Source organism: Diaphorina citri, unplaced genomic scaffold (assembly GCF_000475195.1).
Source record: "Diaphorina citri unplaced genomic scaffold, Diaci psyllid genome assembly version 1.1 scaffold1057, whole genome shotgun sequence".
Taxonomy (NCBI): Eukaryota; Metazoa; Arthropoda; class Insecta; order Hemiptera; family Psyllidae; genus Diaphorina; species Diaphorina citri.
In genome coordinates this window covers 60402-87469 of record NW_007378486.1, presented here as the reverse complement: position 1 = coordinate 87469, position 27068 = coordinate 60402, and the positions used below count along the sequence as shown (strand labels likewise).

Sequence of the window (27068 nt, the reverse complement as noted above, 5' to 3'; positions counted from 1 at the left end):
GCTTAATGCCTTTGAGGCATTTACCGTTTTCCACTAATTAGATCTCTATTGTTGTGTGATAGAGTTCTCGAACAAAATGAAAAGTCCAATTAAACTTGAGAAATCTATGTAGGTACCTAAACCCTTTGTATGTAGGTAGGTATGAGTGTACCTAATATATCACTATACCTAGGTATGTAGGTAGGTATGATTGTACCTAAGTATACCTAATATATCTACCGCTTATCTTTTTCTCATATCTAGGTCAAAGGTTTTGATTGCATGCCAAAACAACGCTTTCCTTACTCAAAGGCCTCAGGTACCTTTGCTGAGGTCAACGACCTTTGGCACTTTGATACCTTGACTTCGAGTAATTTTGGTGTAGAAGGGCTTACTAGATTGGAGTGTGCAGAAATTTGTATTGAAGTCATTCCCTCCCCTTTTCCTCTCTCTCTCTCTCTCTCTCTCTCTCTCTCTCTCTCTCAACTTGCAATCAGGTAAGGTCCTCATGGGGCAAGACCGCAAGAGGGAGAAGGACATACCAGTACCTAGAAACCCTTGAACTTGTACCTTATCTATTATTTAGACAAACTTTTCCCACTTCCGGAACACTCCAGCCCCATTTAAATACATACCTATTTATAGGTGCCTACTTACATATAGTGTGTAGCCCATGTCCCTACCTATAATCCACAAATCTCTTTAGATATTGAATTTTATGCCATTCATTACCTTTTCTCCTTGCCTATGCCAGACATTACCTACACAAAATACATGCTGCTACCTACGTGCATACACTTTCACACTGTCCTCACTCATCGGAGGAAGCACAATGCCTAGCTTCAAGTAGTCTTGCAAAACGCTGGCCGGGACAGAGCGGGGATTGCACACATCTTCCTCGCAACTGACAATGAGGAACGGGTGTTGAAGCAGTTCGAAGATGGTGGCCCGCTGAGCTGGATCGTGGCGGAGACAGAGCTCGGCAAACGCTTGACCTTCGTCGCTCAAAGACTCGGGGATTGTTGGGGTTTCTCCCATGCCCACTTTGAACATGATCTGGTAGTTGGAGTCGTACTCTGCCCATGGTCTCTGTGGAAAGTGGCAAAATCAGTAATGGTAAGTAGGCGCTAGGCGTCGAGATATAGAGAACCTTTTCATTTATACATATTTGGAAGGAAAAGAAATTAATACGTTATCGAGTTGTAGGTTCGTAGCTAATTTTTGGAGAAATACTTGGAAGGTCAATGGATAAGGAATATGGAGATAAAACTTCGGGTGGCCTTCAGCCCATAAAAATTATTTGCCCATAAAAGATTAGAGATACCCATTGTCCCTCCATGAAACAAAGGGAAGGGGGAAAAAGACTTTAAAGTAACCTCGAGAATCCTACCTTTCCTGAAGACATTTCTACGAGCACACAACCCAGAGACCAAATATCAACAGCCCGGCCATGTCCTACTTTATTGGTGTCCATGAAAACTTCTGGTGCCATGTACGCTGCAACAAAAAGATAAAGGTTGAACCATATGACGGACCATTTACTATTTAAGAATTCCACCAATCAAAGTTGATTCCTCCAGAATGGAGAATTCGCAATTTAGATTAAAAAAAAAATCAATTTGTTTGATTTTGGTATACCCATTGTTAACGAATTCCTCACCTTGAGTTCCTACAAAGCCATTAAGCTCTCCTGGTACAGTGGTATGAGCGCTAATCTTCACAGCTGATCCGAAGTCTCCCAGCTTCAAACTGTTGCCCTCAGCCGTTAGAAATATGTTTGCACCTAAAAGTCGGGAGAAAATGATGTTAAACGTGAAACAAAATTGATTTTTTTTTTTTGTTAGTTTTAGGAAAACTGGTCAGTACCTATACGCCAATTATAATTATAGGAACATAGTCTTGCTAAGTTATTACCTACTTACCGAAATTTGCTGTTGGCGTAGTACAAAGGGTTTATAAAGGGGGGGGAGGTTAATTATGTATGTTAATTACTAGTACCACCAGACGACTTACTTTTAATGTCTCTATGCACTATGGTATTCTCATGAAGGGCGCTAATAGCATCCACTAGCTGTTTGGTATACCTCCTAACCAGGACTTCTGGAAGCCCATCCTCAGTAGATTGAACGAGGGATTCCAATGTACCTGAAAGTATCAGCGAGATCAGACAAGAAATCTTTTCGTATAAAATCTAAAATCACATTGCGCATGATAACGAACTCTTTGTTCTCTGAGAAACCATAGGGACTTAAGTGCCAGAAAGGAAACACTGTTTGAACACAACTTTCATTTACATAAGACATATTCTAAAGCCCAGGAAGACAGTCATCATTACCTAGTTTAACCTTTGAAAAAAAAAAAAATGTCGAAAGATTAATAATTGTTTAGGTAATCGTTTCTCTTGTAGCTCGTAGTACCAGTAGATCTTATAGTTAAAAATTCGAAAAATATTGACAGTCGTATGGGTCTTTCTAAATCTAAACCTCTTCTCAAACCCGTTTTTTCTCAGACCATCAATTCCTCCTGCCCTGTTCCATTACCTTCAGTACAAAGTTCCATAAAGAGGACCATCTCTTCCCGATGAATTTCCACGCCGTAGTACTTGACCAGATTCTTCTGGTTGATGCCCTCCAGTATTCTCAACTCCACCAACATGTCTTTGACGAATCGGGCGTCATTCTGCTTGTGTAACTGAATTTCCTTCATGGCGACAAGCTCACCGGTTTCGTTGTTGACGGCGGTGTACACTTTGCCGAACCTTCCTTGTCCTGGTGAAACAGAAAAAGTTACGGAGGACATATACAAAAAGCCCAGTCCGAGGCTTAGGTGCCCTAAAGGATGGGTTAGGTTAAGCTTCTACGAACCTAATTACAGAGGTAAACTATTGAGGCAACTGCCAGCAGATGACCTCTTTCGAACGCCCACAAGGGGTGGTCGAAGGGAACAAGTTAAAATTAGCTTAAAAAGAGGGAATATCTACTGTCTGTACGTATATTGTATACCGAATCATTCGAAGCCCCCCTTAGCCAGCCTAGTTAGTTTGGCTGGTAGCGCGTCTGCCTTGTAAGGGCTAGGCCGCGGGTTCAATTCCCGCCCGGGGCGGACTTTATCCTGAACGGATAATGTTTGTTTTTATCCTGAACGGATGAGGTTCGTTCTCGGAACGGCTGGCTTTTTCCTATCCTGTCTTTCTTCTCTCTTCGATTTCGGGACGATAAGACCATAGCTGCAGTTACAGTTCCCTCTGTCAAACCTCTTAAAAAAAAGTTGAGTGTAAAGTTGAGTCCACTCGTAAAATTTGTAGCCAAAACCAAATATCCACCTCTTTTTTTTAAAAAAAATAATAAATAACCGAATGGTTTGTCAAGCGTTGACGAAGTTGGTCAAAATATAAATATTTTGTAGTATGCCTCTCATCAGATGGGCGAGAAGAGACACTATACTTCCCATTTAGGTGCTGGGTCAACACGGGAACACCAGAAAGTAACCCGTTGAAATATTTGCAATCGAAAAACGAGTACAAATTTTTGTCGATGGTGGGATTCGAACCCGGGACCTTCTGCATGGCAAGCAAGCGCGTTACCACTGGACCAACCGTGCCTTTCCGTGTCCATGAGGTAAGCATGGCACCTATCTCACGGTTTAACCCCTTGGACTCCCAGGAAGCCCAGTTCCCCAATTAATACACCTAGATATATTTTATGACTCGACTTGGACTTGAACCTTCACTGCTCTAACCACTACAAAACTGAGGTTATTGCAGGATCATAAAAGACAACTTAATAAAGTGTCTTTATAATATGAAAGACCTCATTACCAATGACAATAAACTTTGTTGAATGGACTAATGACTACCATGGGATAGCAGCTTTTAACCCCATACACAAAAAGCCCACTTAGAGGCCCTAAGCCTCTGAGGGGCAAACAGCCCTAAAGCCCAAAGCCCAAAGGATGGGTTAAGCTTCTACGAATAACTCACATTATGGGGCATCCACTCACTTTTCATCGAAATTGGCTCTGTCCAAATGCTCCGTGGAGCAGCGGTCCTTGTACAACTTGAACCGGTTGCAAAGGCCTCTCAGCATGGAACTGGCCATCTGACAGAAGCTGGCACCACATAGTGCTCGGCCACCGGGAATGTGGGGCGAAATGGACTTGACAAATACCCACTCCTCCTCCAGAATGTACTTCTTGATGACCTCTTGCTGCACGATGTTCACCCATTCTTGGAGGTATTTCAGGTACAGCTGAAACGCAAAATAAGTAAAAATTGTTCCAGTTAGGAAACGTCTTCAAACATACCCTACAATAGAGAGAGAGAGAGAGAGTAAAACACACACAATTTCTGAGGGTTTGTAATTGACTAGCGATAGACAAAGGTCCAATTCCTCTCCAGAATCGTGAGATCAAAATCGGTCCTTGATCTGATCGTTCTATGTATTTTCGTTTTGGATTTCGATCGGAGGAACTTTTCAGACATCAATTTTCTGAACGTCATGGGTTAACTAGTTACCCACAGGAGGTGTATTTGAATCCTCCATTGTACTATAGCTTCAAAATATGATTATTGAAGATGTTTTCACACATAGTAGATGACCATCGACTATGTGTGGACACAACTATATAGCTCACCTCCAGAACTCGTTGCATGCTCTCATCAAAGCTGTGAATGGGTCGGTTAAACGTTTCCTTCACAGAATCTTCCTCTGCCCTCAGAGCTACTGAGACGTGACGCAAATATCTCTGCTTGTTCAGGACGGCTAGACGGATACCTTTCTTGAGTTCGGTCATTAGCTGGAGGGAGAAAATAATAATAATAATAATAATCCCACGGGCCCTGCTGGACCTTCCAGAAAGCGATGGAGTTGTGAAGAAAATGTGAACATTTTCAAAGCTTTTGTCGCCTGCTAAGAAGATTCCTCTCACATTAACTTCACATCAAAGCAACAACATCATGAACAACAATTATGTTTGCTATTAATAGCCCATAATTGGAAACTTACTATGTACCATATTATATGAGAAATAAAGTTTCATAATAATAATATCTAATAATAATTAATCTTGTAAGGGCAGAAGGAAAATACTTATTATGCCCAGATCAAGTGAGTATAAAGTGAGGTTATGTTAATTATTAAGTTATTTTAGAGAATTAGAAGAGATGAAAATGATGAATCCTATATTTGAAAGAGTTTGCTGTAGGGGCTGTAACTATGTCATTAAAAAAGTGAGAATGGTTTATTTAGTGGGAAATAAACCAGGACGTGGGGAAATGACTGGTTTCCGTAGAACTTCTAGAATAAAATCTTGATGTGGACATTCATTCAAAGCTTGTTTGTAGCTATTTCTACATATTTTTATCATTCTATTGAGACCTCAAGTAGGTCCTTACTGTCCAAGGATGGCCGTTTTTGCAAGTAGTTATGATAATTGAAACAAACTCTAAAAGGTAATTAAGAAATGATTAGATAAGTAGGTACACATTTACTTGCCTGAAGTAAACTCATAGGTGAGGGTTTCTCAGGGTTGGTTTCCAGTCGAAGTCTAAAATAGGAGTGCATGATGTCGAGTGGAATCCTGGCCAGGAATAGAAATACGCCTCGTGAGGAGGGCAGATTCAATTTCCTGAAGTCTTTGCTCCAGTAGCCATGCCGGGCTAAGTCCAAGTCGTCTTGAAGAAATTCGGTGGATTCGGCATTCTGAAAAGATGAGGGAACCAGATAGATAATTATGTTCTTTGTATGGCACATTGCATACATAGAAAGATACCGGGCGTTCATTAAAATTTTCGTTTATGAAAGATTCTTTTTTCTTGCTGTTTGTTTTTCAACAGCTCTCTATCAGTCTAAAGGCCTTTGCTAGAGTGAGTTCTACAGTCGTTTGTTAACTAAAGTTAATTAACATAAATAGCAGATAGGTAACCCAGGTACTTACGCTATTCTCCTCAGGAAGCTGAAACGTCTTCTGTTGCCTCACCAACCAGCGATGAAGTTTCTCCAGGAATGTCAATGATTGAACCAAGCCACGCTTCTTCAAGTTTTTCTTGATGAAATTTCTGAAAATTCAGATTGGAATATTAATTAGTAATTACCTAATATTATTAAATTATTATGTAAAACACTTTCACACAAAAGCTCAAGACTTCGAGACTGTTAGGTAGGTATTTATTTCGGTAAATAGGTATTGTACTTCACTCAGAAAAAGGACCTACATTAAGTCTGGACCTCTCAGAGAGCACATTCAAATCAAAATGTCAATCAAATTTCATCTTTCATCCAATAAAGTTAAGTGACGCCAGCCTAGTTTTCTTGGTTGGTAGCGCGTCTACTTTGGTGTCACACCTTTACTTGTCACAGATGTCACACACAGAAAGGAAGGATTTACCCAGGACCGAGGCAGGTAGCGCGACCACTACGCTACCTGCCTCGGTAGCAAGACGCTCGCCTGGTAAACAGGAGAGCGTGGGTTCGATCCCAGCCGAGGCATGGAATTTTATCCTCATTTATTTGAGATTTTGACCACATAATAATGGAGCTCTTAGGGTTAGGTGGTAGAAAACGCCTCCGGCGATAACCTCGCCTAGCGGTTACCTTCCACTCAAGAGTCTATTATTATTATTTGACTTTCTCCTATCCTGTCTTCCTTCTCTCTTCGATTTCGGGACGATAAGGCCATAGTAGTAGTTACAGCTCCCTCTATCAAACCTCTTTTCCAAAAAAGTTAATTGATTTTAATATAAGCTCAACTTTAACTAGTTTTCCTTGTGTTTTTTTTTTTTTTTTTTTTTTTTTTTTTATCAGTTCTCAGTTCAATGTTATCCAGGTATTCTAGGTAGGTACTACCTACCTACCTGTTATTAGTGTTTCCCATTAAAATTTTTCTATTTTTGAATTTCATTGGGAGGTACCTAACCCAATTTGGATTCATATTGTAGGTAATATTTTTCTAGGCACATGCCATTGCCCTGATTTGACGAGCTTGTCAAATTCTAGGAATAAAATATATAGAACTTTATCGATATTGTATGTTTTGCACACGTATTGTTAATTGTTGCCATGAAATGAAACATTAATAAATATTATAACTGTTAGATTGTACCTGACTGTAAAGATAAGAGTTCTTGAAATCAGTGGAGTGGCGTGATTTCATGCCAATAAAATTTACAATTTTCAAATTACAATTAAAATAAAAAAATCTAGGTTATAAAAGATGAAGGCACTAAACTCTTTTGACAGAAAATGTGCTGGAATTCCATGCATACGAGTATTTCCCAAGTTTGGAAGGAAAATAAGGAGAAGAAGAAAAAGAAAAAAAAACTGCGGGAATGCATTAGGCAAACTTTTTTTTAATTTGAGGGTCCCCTGTGGAAAGCTTTATGGGGGGAGCTATGTAACATAATATTTACAAGGGGGAACTTTTTTCTACGAGGTTAAAGTTTTTTTTTTTTTTTTTTTTTTTTTTTTTAGGTGGTAGGTGCTGAGAAGTTGGTAGGAAGAACCAAAGAACTAACCCCCACAGAAATTAAGACTGGATGGAGATAGTACATGATAGAGGGGAGTGGATATGGATAAATCCTGTTAAAACCCAGCAATAAAGCAGAGAATAACTAAAACCACAAACATCATCCAAGGAATCCATCATTGTGTATTGCACTTAGGTATTTGTATCAGATTTCTCCAGAAGTCCTCAATACGCGCTTTCGCATTTCAAGGCACTTTCCTTGAGATCGATGCCATTCACAATACGGGAAACGGAACCAGGCCCGGAAAATTATCCCAGGCCCGGAAAATTATCCCATACTTACTCATACATATCATAATGTCCCTCATCCTCCTCCATCGCTGGACTACTGGGTGCACCCACAGGTCTATCTCTCCTATCCTGCTTGTTGAGATCCTTCTCTTCTTCCTCGAATGTCCTGGCTATGATCAGGAGTCGACACCTGACCTGCTTGCTTGTATTGAACCACAGGTTTAACGTCTGGAAGAAGGTGTGATGAAATAGCACAGTTAGGAAAGACCCAAAGTTAGGTTAAACTCAATGGAAGATGACAAATGTCCTCTCTGCAACAGTCCGGCAACAGTCCCTAATGTCTGTGAACGAATTGAAAGTACTCACCTTCAGCCTGGCCACAAAAGGTTCGCTAGCATACAGAGGATAGTGGGCTGCAAACGCCTTGCTGGACGGATAGAGGCTCTCTGCCATATCCATCTTCTCGAACAGTTGTGCCACCTCCTTCAGGGCGAGGTTTTGAAGCTCGATGCACTTCCCGCAGAATATGTACAGGCATTTCTCACAGGATGATATGATGTCCAGGTCATCCTGGTGGGGAGGGTGATCTGGAAGGGGGAAGAACGGCAAGCCGAAGGAAAAGGTATTATGAAGAATTGGTTCAAATCATTCACGATAAAATGGGACATTGAGACAACAGTAAACAGATGAACCCTTTCAATCAACTGTCTGATTAAAAGAAAATAGAAAGTAAAAGAAGAGGAAGAAACTTGGCTTACCTATGTCCTGAAATTCTTCCGAGAAAATCCCCTGTTTGTGATGAAATCCAGGGGGAGGATTGAATCTAAAACAGGAAAAAAAAACGACTTATCAAATGATATGCTCTCTGATAAGTGATAAGAAATGATGATACGTACATAGAATAAATAAATAATATGCTATTTGATAAATAACGATCGATAGAAGATCTCTGAGGTTAAGCCAAACGAAGGAAGATAGATATCTAGACCAATAACTGTACGAGGGGTAGGGGCAAGGTGACAATCGTCATCGCCTGACTATACATATTGTGAACACCTTCATAATTCCGTTCTATCCATATTTATGTAGAATTCAAGCCAAATTTGTCGGGCTAAACCCAAAGTTATGCCCGAAATTGGTGTTAGAAAGTCCTCATCTTACCTGAAGTTCATGAACTCATAAAGCGTGGCTTTAACACCTTGGCGGGCATCACACAGGAATTTGTCCTGCTGAGTTAACGTTCTATCTGCATACCAGGCCTGTAGCTCCAACCAAATCAAATCCTTGAACTCACTCTGCCAAAACTCTTGTTCCTGACTCAGCTGGAATAAATTAAAGGATGAAAATTCATTATTTTAATACTGAGGTACAAAGCACCATAAGGTATAAACAAAGAATAGTTAGCAACCCTAACCAGTCTAGCTGACAGATCTTACTTCAAAAGGTTCTCTCTACTTCTCCCATAATGGTTGACTGGGGTTCTGAACAAGCCTGCGTTGGACTGCGGTTTGGCTAAAAACTATCACACCGGTGTATGGCAGATAATTATACCTATGTGTAGCAGCACCAGAAAAACAAAAGGGAACTTTGATATAAAAGATGAAACGCAATTGACACATTATGACACTTAGTAAGTTTTAGGCACAGAGGTAGTACCTATCTATACTTATCTCAATATGTATTCTGGATTGACAAAACTTGTTGCTTTGTTGATGTTGTTGTTTAGGCTTGGAGTAAATAGTTCTACCTATATTCATCTACAACAATAAGTAAGTATCGTCAGTACTTGAATCTAATTAAATGGATTACTTAAAGCCGAGTAAATATTATTCTGTTTCCTTTTAACCTCGAGAGGTTTTATTGCGATAAGTGCATTATCACGATTATCAGAATTCGCAATTGCAAATATCATATAGGCCTACAAAATTGCCTATCTGGTATTGTCTGTTTATCCTAGAATAATACTCTGGGCGTCATTGGAAAAATAGATCAACAATACGTAGGTACTATAAGATAATCTTGACGATTGACGTTTAATTTCTTATTCCTTGAATAGCCTATCTTCTTCTTTCTAGACCTTTTCTATTGAAACAGGGTCGGCGTTTCTTGTCAGTCCCTTCCAGACAGTATTAGGTATTGTACCATCTCATGTCCTGATAAATTCTTCTCACTCAAGTCTTGGTTCACGCAATCTTTCAATCTTTATCTATACAGTGTTCCCATCTTTTCTTTGGTCTTCCTCTTGCTCTGCGTCCTTCAACCTCCATTCGGCTCACTCTCTTTCCTGTTAAGAAATTTCTAGAAACAGGGAGCGAACATTTTCGTGTAAGTCTCAAGATTATATTTTAAAGACTGACTCTCTCAACTGGCCATCTTCGACATCTACTCTCACATCTCCCCTCTCCAGTAGCCATGCCGGGCTAAGTCCAAGTCGTCTTGAAGAAATTCGGTGGATTCGGCATTCTGAAAAGATGAGGGAACCAGATAGAGAATTATGTTTTTTGTATGGCACATTGCATACATGGAAAGATACCGGGCGTTCATTAAAATTTTCGTTCATGAAAGATTCTTTTTTCTTGCTGTTTGTTTTTCAACAGCTCTCTATCAGTCTAAAAGCCTTTGCTAGAGTGAGTTCTACAGTCGTTTGTTAACTAAAGTTAATTAACATAAAAAGCAGATAGGTAACCCAGGTACTTACGCTATTCTCCTCAGGAAGCTGAAACGTCTTCTGTTGTCTCACCAACCAGCGATGAAGTTTCTCCAGGAATGTCAATGATTGAACCAAGCCTCGCTTCTTCAAGTTTTTCTTGATGAAATTTCTGAAAATTCAGATTGGAATATTAATTAGTAATTACCTAATATTATTAAATTATTATGTAAAACAGTTTCACACAAAAGCTCAAGACTTCGAGACTGTTAGGTATTTATTTCGGTAAATAGGTATTGTACTTCACTCAGAAAAAGGATTAAGTCTGGACCTCTCAGAGAGCACATTCAAATCAAAATGTCCATCAAATTTCATCTTTCATCCAATAAAGTTAAGTGACGCCAGCCTAGTTTTCTTGATTGGTAGCGCGTCTACATTGGTTTCACACCTTTACTTGTCACAGATGTCACACACAGAAAGGAAGGATTTACACAGGACCGAGGCAGGTAGCGCGACCACTACGCTACCTGCCTCGGTAGCAAGACGCTCGCCTGGTAATCAGGAGGGCGTGGTTCGATCCCAGCCGAGGCATGGAATTTTATCCTCATTTATTTGAGATTTTGACCACATAATAATGGAGCTCTTAGGGTTAGGTGGTAGAAAACGCCTCCGGCGATAACCTCGCCTAGCGGTTACCTTCCACTCAAGAGTCTATTATTATTATTTGACTTTCTCCTATCCTGTCTTCCTTCTCTCTTCGATTTCGGGACGATAAGGCCATAGTCACTCAGAAAAAGGACCTCCATTAAGTCTGGACCTCTCAGAGAGCACATTCAAATCAAAATGTCCATCAAATTTCATCTTTCATCCAATAAAGTTAACTGACGCCAGCCTAGTTTTCTTGCTCGGTAGTGCGTCTACTTTGGCTTTCTCCTATCCTGTCTTCCTTCTCTCTTCGATTTCGGGAAGATAAGGTCTTAGTAGTAGTTACAGCTCCCTCTATCAAACCTCTTTTCCAAAAAAGTTAATTGATTTTAATATAAGCTCAACTTTAACTTGGATTTTGTTCTGGACTTACTTATACGTGGGAGAAATGTCCACTTGGTTGGGTGGAAAGTGTTTGCCCAGGTGAGCTATGGGTTTGATGTCATAGAAGTCCACAAAGTTGAATGGAGCTAAACTCATCTGCGGAGATAAGGTCTTAGTAGTTACAGCTCCCTCTATCAAACCTCTTTTCCAAAAAAGTTAATTGATTTTAATATAAGCTCAACTTTAACTTGGATTTTGTTCTGGACTTACTTATACGTGGGAGAAATGTCCACTTGGTTGGGTGGAAAGTGTTTGCCCAGGTGAGCTATGGGTTTGATGTCATAGAAGTCCACAAAGTTGAATGGACCTAAAGACATCTGAGGTGTTTCGGTGATGCTGGCACTGCTGAAACCGCTGTCCGAACTTTTCTTCCTGTTGGCCTTGTAGGCATTGCTGGATGAGCTGGAAGGATTTGATTTTTCGATTTTACTTTCATGTAATGATTTAAAATCAAGACTAGAGCTCGTTCTCCCTTTAACTTTTTTTTTTTTTTTGGCTTTATGGTTTTCTGGACAAAATTTGCATTTTCGTGTTCCTGGTAAAAAGACCTTTAATTTGATATATAGGTCGACTTAGGTTTGGATAAGTCCTTCTATGGGGACAGAGTGACAGACAGACGTGCACGTCGGAATGAGGCAAGACTTGACGAAGTTATGTTTGATGTCGGCACGGATGCTGACCACGTCTGTAAAGTAGGCAATCTCTATCACACACATGCTGATTATGAGGGATTCACTCAATTTCTGTCTTTATCGATAGGGTTGGAGCACTTATGTATAGGGGTAAGTCATGGTAGGTACTGTAATGGCCGGGGTTACACTCAGAGATTAAATTATTTCACTTTTAATCTTGGACTAGTTGGACTGAGCAATCTGATTGAAGAAATCAATCAATCAGATTGCTTAAACTACGACTTTTTTTTATTTATTAAAATGTAACCCTTTAAATTGCATTTTATTTATTTACTCTAATAAATATAAATAAAGGGTTAAACAGGATTGTTTGAGGGTTACAAGGAAAATTGGTACCGACGAGACTATTTCCTTTTTAGAGGTGATTGGTCATTTCTATTATGTGTTATGGACATTAGTGATTCTTCAAAAAATGATTTACTATCGTAGAGACGTAATACATAAGTAGGTAAACTATTTGTACATAAATATGTATTATGAGAAATAGGATAGTACTTAGAAGGAAATACAGTAAAGAGGCCTGCTGCCTGCTTGGGCATCATCCGCGTTATCTTATCACAGAAACACTTATGTAGGTACAAGGTACCCAAGATAGGGCTAGGAGATGCACTTAACAAATCAGAGCATTGGTTAATGAGGTATTTTAAGAATTTAAAATGACATTGTTGAACTTAACAAAACAGAAAAGTGTACCTATATGTATGTATTGGAATAAAATAGAATAGAATATTTCTATAGACTGTCAAATTACATAAGATCTTGTTTATCCTAATGGGATAGGACTGAAGAGTCCCTTAACACCTGTAGTCTAACCAAGGTCTTATGTATTTTGGCAATCTATGGGGTAGGTATTAATTTATTAGGACCCTATCTACTATTTCTTTATAACCCTTTCTTTGACGAAAGAAACCCTAACTAAGCCTGAAAGTCCAGGAAGTTCACATCACAAAAAGATAGGTAAGTTAAGAAAGTAAATTTACACTTCCAAAGCCTGAAGTTCACTTCACAAAGATAACCGTTTCGAATTTATGATAGACACCAAAATTACCCACATCGTGTAGGAATCCACACGAGTTTAATCTAAAGCCACACTTCGTCTTGAACTAAAGTGGAAAAACCAGTGAATCTGGTTGAATATACCTACTCTGTATCTCTAAATCTATCTATCAGATGACTAGCAACTTTAGTCAACCCGTTTGTCTGGTTAGTTCTTAGTAGGTAATAAATTATTATTATTTTAACGATACCTACAAAACAATTTTACGCATTCGATAGTTTCCATAGAGTTCTAAACATCTAAACACACTGGGGGAAAAAAATTGGTGACAGGGTGCTACAAGGGATGATATGATGTCCAGGTCATCCTGGTGGGGAGGGTGATCTGGAAGGGGGAAGAACGGCAAGCCGAAGGAAAAGGTATTATGAAGACTTATTTGGTTCAAATCACGATAAAATGGGACATTGAGACAACAGTAAACAGATGAACCCTTTCAATCAACTGTCTGATTAAAAGAAAATAGAAAGTAAAAGAAGAGGAAGAAACTTGGCTTACCTATGTCCTGAAATTCTTCCGAGAAAATCCCCTGTTTGTGATGAAATCCAGGGGGAGGATTGAATCTAAAACAGGAAAAAAAACGACTTATCAAATGATATGCTCTCTGATAAGTGATAAGAAATGATGATACGTACCTAGAATAAAAAAATGATATGCGATTTGATAAATAACGATCGATAGAAGATCTCTGAGGTTAAGCCAAACGAAGGAAGATAGATACATATCTAGACCGATAACTGTACGAGGGGTAGGGGCAAGGTGACAATCGTCATCGCCTGACTATATTGTGAACACCTTCATAATTCCGTTTTTACCTATGTCCTGAAATTCTTCCGAGAAAATCCCCTGTTTGTGATGAAATCCAGGGGGAGGATTGAATCTAAAACAGGAAAAAAAAACGACTTATCAAATGATATGCTCTCTGATAAGTGATAAGAAATGATGATACGTACATAGAATAAATAAATAATATGCTATTTGATAAATAACGATCGATAGAAGATCTCTGAGGTTAAGCCAAACGAAGGAAGATAGATATCTAGACCAATAACTGTACGAGGGGTAGGGGCAAGGTGACAATCGTCATCGCCTGACTATACATATTGTGAACACCTTCATAATTCCGTTCTATCCATGTACCGAATTGTAAAAATGATAACACATTTAATCAACTTGTAGCACTTCAACTAGAATTACTTAAGAATATTGACTTCGCGATATTTTTACTTTTTTTTTCAGATCTGACTAATTTTTTTCTATAATAAGTAATCCTCCTACTGAGTCGACAGATACTTTGGTACTGACCAGATAAAATCTACCTAATAGAATTCTACTATCTGATACCAGAGTATTAGATAAGAGACTGATAAGAAGTTCTTGTGTCTCAGAAGTCACAAGGTCCACTTTACCTCCGTAGGTACCTACCTCAGTACCTCCATACCTACTTATTACCTAGACTAGACTTACTAGACTGAAGCTTTGTGAATATCGGCCATATTTGCGTGTTTGATTGCTCGCGTGTTCCATTTTTAGTCCGTCCTTCCTTTATTATTACAATAGTAATAAAAAGGTATAAGGGACGGACTATTGTATTCGCCTCGGTGTCGTCAGTCTGTGTCTGTCAGTCTGTCCCTATAGAAGGACCTAACCTGGTCGACCTATATATCACATCAAAGGTCTTTTTTATCAGGAACACGAAAGTGGTGGTGCAAATTTTTTTTTTTTTTTTTTTTTTTTTTTTTTTTTTTTTTTTTTTTTTCCGTTGGTACTTAGGTACTTCCGTACTCTTTGGTGAATGCTATAGGTATATACCTAAGTACTTACCACTAATTTTGAGTCATAATTAGAGCTTGAGAAAAGAGTACCTATCTCTAACAAAAATAATGGCAAGCAAGTACTCTTAAAGCCTTGATTTTTTTAGGTACTTAGATTTTTTTTTTTTTCATCACGAATTTTATCAGAAAGAGAGGGACAGAGATCTCGGTATCTGTCTCTCTCTGTCTCTCTCTCTCTCTCTCTCTTTCTCTCTCTCTCTCTCTCTCTCGCTCTCTCGCTTTCTCGCTCTGTGGTACGGTGAATGATTCATAGTACAAACAAATCCTCCAGTTACAATCTTACAATATGGTAGAGAGCTTTCACTATACACTCGAATGAACTTCAAAGAACAGTGTACAAGTACCTTCGCTGAAGGCTGTTCGCACACTGGACACTGGTCGCAATCGTAGATAGGTACTTCCTTAAAAGACGAGATTTTCTTTGGTCCGAATAACATGTAATACCGGGATAATCCAGGTACTTAAATAAAGCAGTGCTTCTGAGAAGCATTGACCTAAAATTTAATGTTATATGTAGAAGTAAAATCCAGTACCTACATACTTACTACTTACTCAAGTACTTCCCCATTTTACTGTAAGTAATTTCATAATAGAAAATAAGTAGGTATGTATAGGTACATAGGTACATTCAAAACAGCCTGACTGCCAACTGACCTCGTGTAATAACTGGCAGTAAAATTCCAGTCCAGTCAGACAAAATGCTTTCCGTACAGCTACAAATCCAATTGATCCTCACCTACTCCAAGTTATTAGGACCAACTCACACAAGTCCGACCCGTGAGTACAGATCCTCAAATAGGCACAACCCACATGAACTTGAGCACAACTTGAAACTCAGTACCTGAAAAGTACAAGTTGAAACTAAGTAGGTACAGAGTACAAAACTCGAAGTACCAGTGATAGCCCGAGGCAATATCCAGGAGACAAAGTCTGCGTGAAGTCATTTTATTGGCCTGTGGGGGGGGTAGGCATTAGAAATGGCCAGACTTGCAGAACTTGCTAGTTTCAGTTTAGGAAGGTTAGGAAGAAGAATAAGGAAGTGCCTAAAAGTGTACAGGCGAACCTGGATCAGAGGGACTCCTCAAATCCAACAGGTTTACAAATAAAAATTGGTCCAAGTATCCTGATGGTACCCATACGTTATATTCCCCGTGTCGTGTCACAGGTAGGAGTATCTTAATAGATGATGTGGTCATTCTAATGATTGCATTCAATTGGCATACCATGAATTTAAATTGGCATACCATGAATTTAAAAGGGCATACACCATTGATCGAATAAAGAGTGGGCTGAGACACATAGGAACCCTGATGAGTATGCCGACATGACTAATAATAAAATATGATCACCCGAGATGGCCAGGATCAAAGTTGAAACCTTATTAACATAATGAAATTTATGATGGGTTTCGGTAATTTCGGTAAAAAGATACTTAATTATGTACCTATGTTAAGAATAAAATAATACGTGTGAGTTCTTACACTTCTTACCCAAGATTAAATTTGGGACTTAGTTTAAGATAATATGTATAAAATGTTTTGGGAGACTGTTTGTGCCTATTTAGTATTTCTAGGTAGGTAGATACTACTTGATTATTATTATTTTTTTTTTTAGCTTCAAATGGATCTTTTGCCAGGAAGGTCTTGAATGCTCCTAGACTCTGTGAGTCCTTTATGTTCCTAATCGAAGTTTAGATAAAGACACATATACCTACGTACCTAAAAGATATTTGCGTATTTACCCGATTACCATCAGCCCTTTCTAGATTGACTTAGGTCAGTTCTGTTCCTAGAAATACGAAGTACCTACCTAGCTTATAAGTAGGATGCAGCCACTTTACAGAGATTGATTATCATTTGACAGGTGAATACTTGGGAAGTACGCAGAGGTACTACATTGTATCTTTCATAAGGTGTTGTCTGCCAATTACTGACCTATGCTACTGCGCTGTTAGCTTTTACAATGCTTTCTTTTAAGTGGCAGGGTTCTACTGAAAGAGCTCTGCCACCCAACCCAATATTAGTTATTTTCTTTCATAATCATGTTTAGGGAAACGTAGTTTTACCCACCTTTTTCATCCGCCTTTTTCATTTCATCCCAGTTTTACGTGATTGCATTTTACACCCCTGGTTTACAGCTTCATAAGAACATTCTCTTGGTCCATTTTCGGATGTTTATATAGTTTGATTTTCTCAGGAGGCACCCTGTATCCATTGTGTACCTATTGGTATTTACTGACCACCCTGTATAGGATTGTCACTTCGACATTTCCGTTGATAATTTAATTGAGATACTCCGCAAAATTTATACCATTTAACACTTGGAGTGCCACATGCCACACAAGTATGATCAGTCATACCTACATTATTGTCCTCTGACATCACATTGTTATAGTCCCAAACCAATGAAGTAGGAACAACTTTTTTTTGGCACTCAAAGTGTTAATAGTTAAGTAATACCATTCATTCTCTCTAATGCTCTCCCTCCCTCCCTCTCTCTCTCTCTCCCTCTCCCTCTCCCTCTCTCTCTCTCTCTCTCTCTCTCTCTCTCTCTCCCCATCGCTCTTTTTCTCTCTCTGGTTCACTAACTATACGAGTATGACTATTTCGCACTATATTTTTGACAGTCTCTGGCGAAATAATTCGCACATCCGCTGTTAAGCAGCACAACAAGTGAACTAGAGCAGAGGAATCTATCCGTCATTGGCTGTCATAAAGTTTGATTAATGTATCCTTATGACACAGGATAATGTATCCTTATGACTTATGAGGTTACGAGTCCTATTTTATGACTCAGGATTCCGGGACATCCATCATGAATGAAATCAATCTTTAAGGTGGAAACACACTACCATCACGTCACGTGAAGTCATGGGGAGTCAGAAAGATGTAGCTCAAAGTTTTCCCCATAATATTGTAGGTGATTTCGTTGAGGAGAGCCACACTACCATCACGTCACGTCACGTGCTCAGACGTTAGGTACTCAAGCGTGCCGAGCTGTGTGCGAACGTCAAGAGCTCAAATTGCCGATGCCGCTCGGTCTATATCGTATATTAACACGAAATAGAGTTTCAAGGTTTAAGATAAATGCGCATAGCGACCGGTGCCAGCATGGTAGGTAATTGGGAGCTGGATTATTGCGATATATGTATTTGGAAAAATCCTACAATGTTGCAGTGAGCACCAAAGTTGTGATATAGTAACACAAAGAAAAGACATTTATTTATTTATTATTAAATCGAGTATTCGGTGCCAAAACTGGACATCTCGGAACTTTGACCTTAATGTAACGAATTAATAAAGGGAGAACGGGCTCTAGTCTTGATTTTAAATCATTACATGAGAGTAAAATCAAAATCAAATCAATAATAGTAATAAACTGAATAAGGTAGGTAGGTAGGTATACGTACTGATTTTCTTTAACCACGATCGAATAAACTACGGGCTAAAAAATTCCCGGAGGAACGGGCCCAGCTTGTTTCCAGTAAGCAGTACCTTTATGAGTAGGTACCTAGGTACCTAAAAAAATTGCCGGTACCTACCTACCGGCAATTTTTTTAGGTAGGTATACCTACTTTATTTAATGTTATTAATTCTATTACTTACCTTTCTGTACTCTTGTTGTTTCTCAACAACAATTTTTATTTCTTCTCTACTGTTTTTCCCTAACACTTAGGTGTAGGTGTTGCACTGTTGCAGGCACTTTAGGTGGGTAACTATTTACCCACTCATACCGAATTGTAAAAATGATAACACATTTAATCAACTTGTAGCACTTCAACTAGAATTACTTAAGAATATTGACTTCGCGATATTTTTACTTTTTTTTTCAGATCTGACTAATTTTTTTCTATAATAAGTAATCCTCCTACTGAGTCGACAGATACTTTGGTACTGACCAGATAAAATCTACCTAATAGAATTCTACTATCTGATACCAGAGTATTAGATAAGAGACTGATAAGAAGTTCTTGTGTCTCAGAAGTCACAAGGTCCACTTTACCTCCGTAGGTACCTACCTCAGTACCTCCATACCTACTTATTACCTAGACTAGACTTACTAGACTGAAGCTTTGTGAATATCGGCCATATTTGCGTGTTTGATTGCTCGCGTGTTCCATTTTTAGTCCGTCCTTCCTTTATTATTACAATAGTAATAAAAAGGTATAAGGGACGGACTATTGTATTCGCCTCGGTGTCGTCAGTCTGTGTCTGTCAGTCTGTCCCTATAGAAGGACCTAACCTGGTCGACCTATATATCACATCAAAGGTCTTTTTTATCAGGAACACGAAAGTGGTGGTGCAAATTTTGTTCAGAGAACCATAAAGCAAAAAAAAAAAACTGTTTTTTTTTTTTGGGTGAGGGTTACAAGGAAAATTGGTACCGACGAGACTATTTCCTTTTTAGAGGTGATTGGTCATTTCTATTATGTGTTATGGACATTAGTGATTCTTCAAAAAATGATTTACTATCGTAGAGACGTAATACATAAGTAGGTAAACTATTTGTACATAAATATGTATTATGAGAAATAGGATAGTACTTAGAAGGAAATACAGTAAAGAGGCCTGCTGCCTGCTTGGGCATCATCCGCGTTATCTTATCACAGAAACACTTATGTAGGTACAAGGTACCCAAGATAGGGCTAGGAGATGCACTTAACAAATCAGAGCATTGGTTAATGAGGTATTTTAAGAATTTAAAATGACATTGTTGAACTTAACAAAACAGAAAAGTGTACCTATATGTATGTATTGGAATAAAATAGAATAGAATATTTCTATAGACTGTCAAATTACATAAGATCTTGTTTATCCTAATGGGATAGGACTGAAGAGTCCCTTAACACCTGTAGTCTAACCAAGGTCTTATGTATTTTGGCAATCTATGGGGTAGGTATTAATTTATTAGGACCCTATCTACTATTTCTTTATAACCCTTTCTTTGACGAAAGAAACCCTAACTAAGCCTGAAAGTCCAGGAAGTTCACATCACAAAAAGATAGGTAAGTTAAGAAAGTAAATTTACACTTCCAAAGCCTGAAGTTCACTTCACAAAGATAACCGTTTCGAATTTATGATAGACACCAAAATTACCCACATCGTGTAGGAATCCACACGAGTTTAATCTAAAGCCACACTTCGTCTTGAACTTAAGTGGTAAAACCAGTGAATCTGGTTGCATATACCTACTCTGTATCTCTAAATCTATCTATCAGATGACTAGCAACTTTAGTCAACCCGTTTGTCTGGTTAGTTCTTAGTAGGTAATAAATTATTATTATTTTAACGATACCTACAAAACAATTTTACGCATTCGATAGTTTCCATAGAGTTCTAAACATCTAAACACACTGGGGGAAAAAAATTGGTGACAGGGTGCTACAAGTTAGGATGGAAGAACTCTATTATTGGATTACTTCCCCTGATTTAGGCTGTTGGAATGCTATATGATAGTGCCGAGCTTCCCGATATAGAGTTCAAAATTAGAGTGCCGGAACCCAGTCACCCGATTAGGCTGATGCCGGCACCCTAGTTTTTTTCTCAGTGGCAGTTGACGTGAATAGTAAAAGAATGCTCTGCATGGAAATGTAGATTCCATGCAGACCCGACTTTTAGGGCTGTTTGTCCCTCCACCTTAAGGTAGAAACACACTACACGTGACGTTACGTGACGTAACGTGATAGTAGTGTGGCTGTCCTTAACGAAATTACCAACAATATTATGGGAAAAATTTGAACTGCATCTTTCTGACTCCCTATGACTTCACTTGGCTTGACGTGATGGTAGTGTGTTTCTACCGTAAGCCTCAGAGCCTCAGGTGTTTATTAAGTAATGTTGGGTGGTTATAGGTACATATATAGGTAGGTACATACCAATACAAATACTTTTTTTTTAAATTTTATTAGGTACTCCCAAATCTCTCCTTTGGGGTCATTGACCCCTGCATCCAATTTTTTTTTTTTTTTTTTTTTTTTTTAAGAGGTTTGACAGAGGGAACTGTAACTGCTATGGTCTTATCGTCTCGAAATCCAAGAGAGAAGGAAGACAGGATAGGAAGAAAGCCAGCCGTTCCGAGAACGAACATTATCCCATCGAGATAAATTGGTCCCATTTGGTTACAATTCTAATTTTATTAGATTTATCTTAAATGTTCATCATATTATTATAAAGGAAATTTCCTGGTTAGCTTTTAGGCCCCCTTAGATCTTTTTCTAAGTTCTACAGAATATACAGTTTAGTAAATACATATATAATATATATGTATTTCACCGAACTACTGGTGAATAACATAGAATTATGATGATTTATGGTAGGTATCTATATCTTCAGAATCTACATGCTCAATTAATAGGTCATTCACTGCCTAATGAAATTACCTAATAGATAAGCCTAAGTGCTTTTCTTTTTGTAAAAATTTTGTGTTTGTGTTTTTTTCTTTTTTTTTTCAGTTTTGTTTTGAGCGTCTCTTTCGTAGGTACGGTTGTGTGAGTGTTTTTCGATTAATTTTATTTTATTTGTCTAGCTTTTTCTTGAAAATTAATTAATACACAACCTAACACTGTTAAGTTTCATTTTGCTAATTAAAATATCGTTCTACTTGCGTGTTTTCCTGAGATTTTTCAACACAAATTTTCAGGACATCCGGCTATCTTTGATTGGTCTTACTTCCTTCCATTTCCATATGAAAATGTAAAATAATAACTACCTACCTATCTCTTGTTGTCGCTCTTGATCAAGTCCATTTGTAATCATCAGGATCATAGGTTTTCCAGGTACCTATCTAAAATAATAGGTACCAATTTATCTAGCTCTTGCTGATGGAAAGGAAAGATACTGCACACTCTTATCCTTATCGCAGTAAAGATAGGTTAAGGTAAAATAAAAATGTTGGTAGAACACCTTGTTTAATATACTGTTAGAATAGGACAGAAAAGTCCCTCCATCCCAGCAGTCTAAATAGGGTCTTACCTATTTTATGGGTTCTTATAGTTAGGTCAAACCTAGGTACCCAAGTAGGTACCTACAAAATAATAACTACCTACCTATCTCTTGTTGTCGCTCTTGATCAAGTCCATTTGTAATCATCAGGATCATAGGTTTTCCAGGTACCTACCTATCTAAAATAATAGGTACCTACCAATTTATCTAGCTCTTGCTGATGGAAAGGAAAGATACTGCACTCTCTTATCCCAGTAAAGATAGGTTAAAGTAGAATAAACATGTTGGTAGAACACCTTGTTTATACTGTTAGAATAGGACAGAAAAGTCCCTCCATCCCAGCAGTCTAAATAGGGTCTTACCTATTTTATGGGTTCTTGTAGTTAGGTCAAACCTAGGTACCCAAGTAGGTACCTAATTAACTAGTTTGGATTTATTTCAGCTGTGAGTAGTTTTGTGTCAATAGATAGGTATGCAATTTACCTAACAGAAGTGTAACGATCTAAACACCTTTGGTGTTAAAAGTTCAGTGTAAGACGTGTTTTTTAATGTGTGCTACCATTGGATATTATTGAAGCCACAATGCCTTCAGCTGAAATTGAAGTGGAAAACAACGGTGCACTATTGAACAATGGCAACGGCACTGCTGATAAGGACCGGGCACCAAAGACTAATGTGGAAACTCTGCCCAGACCAGTTGGAAAGCAGGTTAGTGAAATATTTCAATTTTTCTTCAAAAATATATTTTTATTTTTGTCTCTGTGCTGGAATGATGTAAAAAGTTGGGGGTACCTACATATTTCCCAAAATGGGGTCATCTTTTCTTTTTCTTTGCCATTACCTATCCCATTTTCATTTGGTTTTTGCATTACCCTTGCTTAATCTCCCCCTCCACAATCCTCTATTTGTCTATTCAGTGCTTCTTCTCTTCTACATCTCCTCTCTCTCAAATCCTCTCGAACCATAGGTATCTATCCTTCCATATCCAGTCTCTCCACCCTAATGCTCACCACTTATGCTGAGACTGTCTGTCAAACTATGATCCCACATTACCTAAATACCACAAACTTATAAAGTGCATAGGTACTAGATTTCATTTTTTTTTTTTTTTTTTGTTTAATTGAAGTAGTTTCTCTCTTTCTCTCTCTCTCTCTCTCTCTCTCTCGCTCTCTCGCTCTGTGGTACGGTGAATGATTCATAGTACAAATAAATCCTCCAGTTACAATCTTACAATGTGGTAGAGAGCTTTCACTATACACTCGAAGAACTTCAAAGAACAATGTAGAAGTACCTTCGCTGAAGGCTGGTCCCACACTGGTCGTAATCGTAGATAGGTACTTCCTTAAAAGACGAGATTTTCTCTGGTCCGAATAACCTGTAATACCGGGATAATCCAGGTACTTAAATAAAGCATTGCTTCTGAGAAGCATTGACCTAAAATTTAATGTTATATGTAGAAGTAAAATCCAGTACCTACATACCTACTTAAGTACTTCCCCATTTCACTGTAAGTAATTTCATAATAGAAAATAAGTAGGTATGCACTTAGGTACTTACATTCAAAACAGCCTGACTACCAACTGACCTCGTGTAATAACTGGCAGTAAAATTCCAGTCCAGTTAGACAAAATGCTTTCCGTAAGCTACAAATCCAATCGAACCTTTTTTCGCTTTTCTTCTTTTTGGTAGATACTTATTTACTTAGACAAGTACCTACAGTTATTTCCTTTTTGTCTATAACTGGGTACTTACTTACCTATTATTTACCTATGAATAAGTACCTACCTACGTAAATGGTACCTACCTACTTACTTACCGAGGTAATTTAGGTGCTTATAGCTTTATCTTTTTACTTTCGTAAGTTAGAATCACCAAATATGTAAGTACAGTATGTACCTACATACCTACACAATCTACACATAAGTTAAGATTTGGAATAGGTATTAAGTACCTACCTACTTTCTACAGTTTCGAATACATTCAAAACAGCCTGACTACCAACTGACCTCGTGTAATAACTGGCAGTAAAATTCCAGTCCAGTTAGACAAAATGCTTTCCGTACAGCTACAAATCCAATTGAACCTTACTTAAGTACTCCAAGTTATTAGGACCAACTCACACAAGTCCGACCCGTCAGTAGAGATCCTCAAATAGGCACAACCCACATGAACTTGAGCACAACTGAAACTCAGTACCTAAAAAGTACAAGTTGAAACGAAGTAGGTACAGAGTACAAGACTTGAAGTACCAGTATGTAGGCACGTACCTACATAGGTAAGTACCTAGATCAAAACCACAAATTCTGACTGAAAGTTTTTGAAGATCTCTAGGTTTTACCTCTCACGTGTTATACCTAACTGTATTGTTTTTTTTTTGCTCGTTGGTAGGTACTTAGGTACTTCCGTACTCTTTAGCGAATGCTAGAGGTATCTACCTAAGTACTTAAGTAGCACTAATTTTGAGTCATAATTAGAGCTTGAGAAAAGAGTATCTCTAACAAAAATAATGACAAGTAAGTACCTAATGACTCTAATGGGAGTCTTAAGTAAAGCCTTGGTTTTTTTAGGTACTTAGATTTTTTTTTCATCACGAATTTTATCAGAAAGAGAGGGACAGACAAAAGGGAACTTTGATATGAAAGATGAAACGCAATTGACACATTATGACACTTAGTAAGTTTTAGGCACAGAGGTAGTACCTATCTATACTTATCTGAATATGTATTCTGGATTGACGACAAAACTTGTTGCTTTGTTGATGTTGTTGTTTAGGCTTGGAGTAAATAGATCTACCTATACTCATCTACAACAATAAGTAAATATCGTCAGTACTTGAATCTATTTAATGAATACTTAAAGCCGAGTAAATATTATTCTGTTTCCTTTGATGTTGATGTTGTTGTTTAGGCTTGGAGTAAATAGTTCTACCTATATTCATCTACAACAATAAGTAAGTATCGTCAGTACTTGAATCTATTTAATTAATACTTAAAGCCGAGTAAATATTATTCTGTTTCCAGCTGACGGTATTGCACGGGCCTTTGACCCTGCGGCAACAGGTTTAAAGGAGCACCCTTACAAGGATATGAAAATCAAGATGCTGTCCTGGGCGTTTTGTAGGGGTCTGGTATACTCCCCGTCCAGTTTGTCAAAACAGATCCGTGGAATTCTGTTTCCTTTGAACCTCGAGAGGTTTTATTGCGATAAGTGCATTATCACGATTCTCAGAATTCGCAATTGCAAATACCTATCGTATAGGCCTATAAAATTGTCTATCTGGTATTGTCTGTTTATCCTAGAATAATACTCGGGGCGTCATTGGAAAAATAGATCAACAATACGTAGGTACTATAAGATAATCTTGACCATTGACGTTTAATTTCTTTCTTTCTAGACCTTTTCTATTGAAACAGGGTCGGCGTTTCTTGTCAGTCCCTTCCAGACAGTAGGTATTGTGCAATCTCATGTCCTGATAAATTCTTCTCACTCAAGTCTTGGTTCACGCAATCTTTCAGCAAATACCTATCGTATAGGCCTATAAAATTGTCTATCTGGTATTGTCTGTTTATCCTAGAATAATACTCGGGGCGTCATTGGAAAAAAAGATCAACAATACGTAGTTACTATAAGATAATCTTGACCATTGACGTTTAATTTCTTTCTTACTAGACCTTTTCTATTGAAATAGGGTCGGCGTTTCTTGTCAGTCCCTTCCAGACAGTAGGTATTGTGCAATCTCATGTCCTGATAAAATCTTCTCACTCAAGTCTTGGTTCACGCAATCTTTCCTTAAACAAATTAGGTAGGTACATAGGTACTGATTTTCTTTAATCACGATCGAATAAACTAGGGGCTAAAAAATTCCCGGAGGGACGGGCCCTGCTTGTTCTCTGTCTGACAGTGCTAATTATCTAAAAGGTTTCCTGAAAATATTTCTCAGATTTTCTGCCCTCGCTAATTAACTTCTAAAGTATAGGTATGCCAAATCCCTTAATTACCTGATCTGTCTCCGGGGTTTCCGGAGTGCCAATCTGCTTGTCCGTGTTGCCCATTTTGATAAGCAACCGGTGAAATTGACCCCGTGCATCTTTCTTCCTATCCTTGGATCGATCTGACTTGTGCGCCACCAGCTTGGATGTCAAACACATGAACCGCTTGCATGTTTCCACCTGGATAGGGGACCAAAATATAAGATGGAGTTTTAGATTAGAAATGAGTAGCTCAGTTTCAAAAGGGGACAAATCGAGTAATTTTTATCAGCAAGTTGTCACTGAAGATAAGACATTTTTCGTGTGATGTTCACACCAGATTTTTGTGATATTTTGTAGGTATACCTACCTACGTAACAGTAAACTGTAGGCTGTAGGTAAGAACTTTTAAATTTTCGAGAGGTAAGTAAATGCATAGGTAATTTTCATTTACAAACTTTCTACTAACCTACCTAGCTACCTACTCATTGGACTTTTTGCCCATTTTTTCGTCCTCACAAATGCACAACCTGAATCATTTACAAACTTTCTACTAACCTACCTAGCTACCTACTCATTGGACTTTTTGCCCATTTTTTCGTCCTCACAAATGCACAACCTGAGTACCGAATTGTAAAAATGATAACACATTTAATCAACTTGTAGCACTTCAACTAGAATTACTTAAGAATATTGACTTCGCGATATTTTTTTCTTTTTTAGATCTGACTGATTTTTTTCTATAATAAGTAATCCTCTTACTGAGTCGAAAGATACTTTGGTACTGACCAGATAAAATCTACCTAATAGAATTCTAATATCTAATACCAGAGTATTAGATAAGAGACTGATAAGAAGTTCTTGTGTCTCAGAAGTCACAAGGTCCACTTTAGCTCCGTAGGTACCTACCTCAGTATACCTCCATACCTACTTATTACCTAGACTAGACTTACTAGACTAAAGCTTTGTGAATATCGGCCATATTTGCGTGTTTGATAGATTGCGTGTTCCATTTGCACGTCGGAATGAGGCAAGACTTGACGAAGTTATGTTTGATGTCGGCACGGATGCTGACCACGTCTGTAAAGTAGGCAATCTCTATGACACACAT

The 27068-nt window shown here is 38.3% G+C and overlaps 2 protein-coding genes across 2 annotated transcripts; both read right to left on the bottom strand.

The window, feature by feature from the left end:
- Positions 1 to 759: 759 nt before the first annotated feature.
- On the bottom strand, positions 760 to 27068 carry LOC103513973 (mitogen-activated protein kinase kinase kinase 4). The gene is made up of 16 exons (XM_026827053.1): positions 26922 to 27068; positions 25988 to 26158; positions 8893 to 9053; positions 8490 to 8554; positions 8098 to 8318; positions 7783 to 7959; positions 6933 to 6967; positions 5914 to 6034; positions 5472 to 5678; positions 4612 to 4773; positions 3978 to 4226; positions 2520 to 2757; positions 1993 to 2124; positions 1640 to 1762; positions 1370 to 1476; positions 760 to 1068 (listed from the first exon to the last, which is right to left on the bottom strand). The coding sequence occupies exons 1-16, from the start codon at positions 27066 to 27068 to the stop codon at positions 760 to 762; spliced, it is 2625 nt and encodes an 874-aa protein (XP_026682854.1).
- On the bottom strand, positions 10105 to 11581 carry LOC113469393. Its single transcript, XM_026827052.1, has 3 exons — positions 11457 to 11581; positions 10430 to 10550; positions 10105 to 10194 (listed from the first exon to the last, which is right to left on the bottom strand). The coding sequence occupies exons 1-3, from the start codon at positions 11561 to 11563 to the stop codon at positions 10120 to 10122; spliced, it is 303 nt and encodes a 100-aa protein (XP_026682853.1). The 5' UTR covers positions 11564 to 11581; the 3' UTR covers positions 10105 to 10119.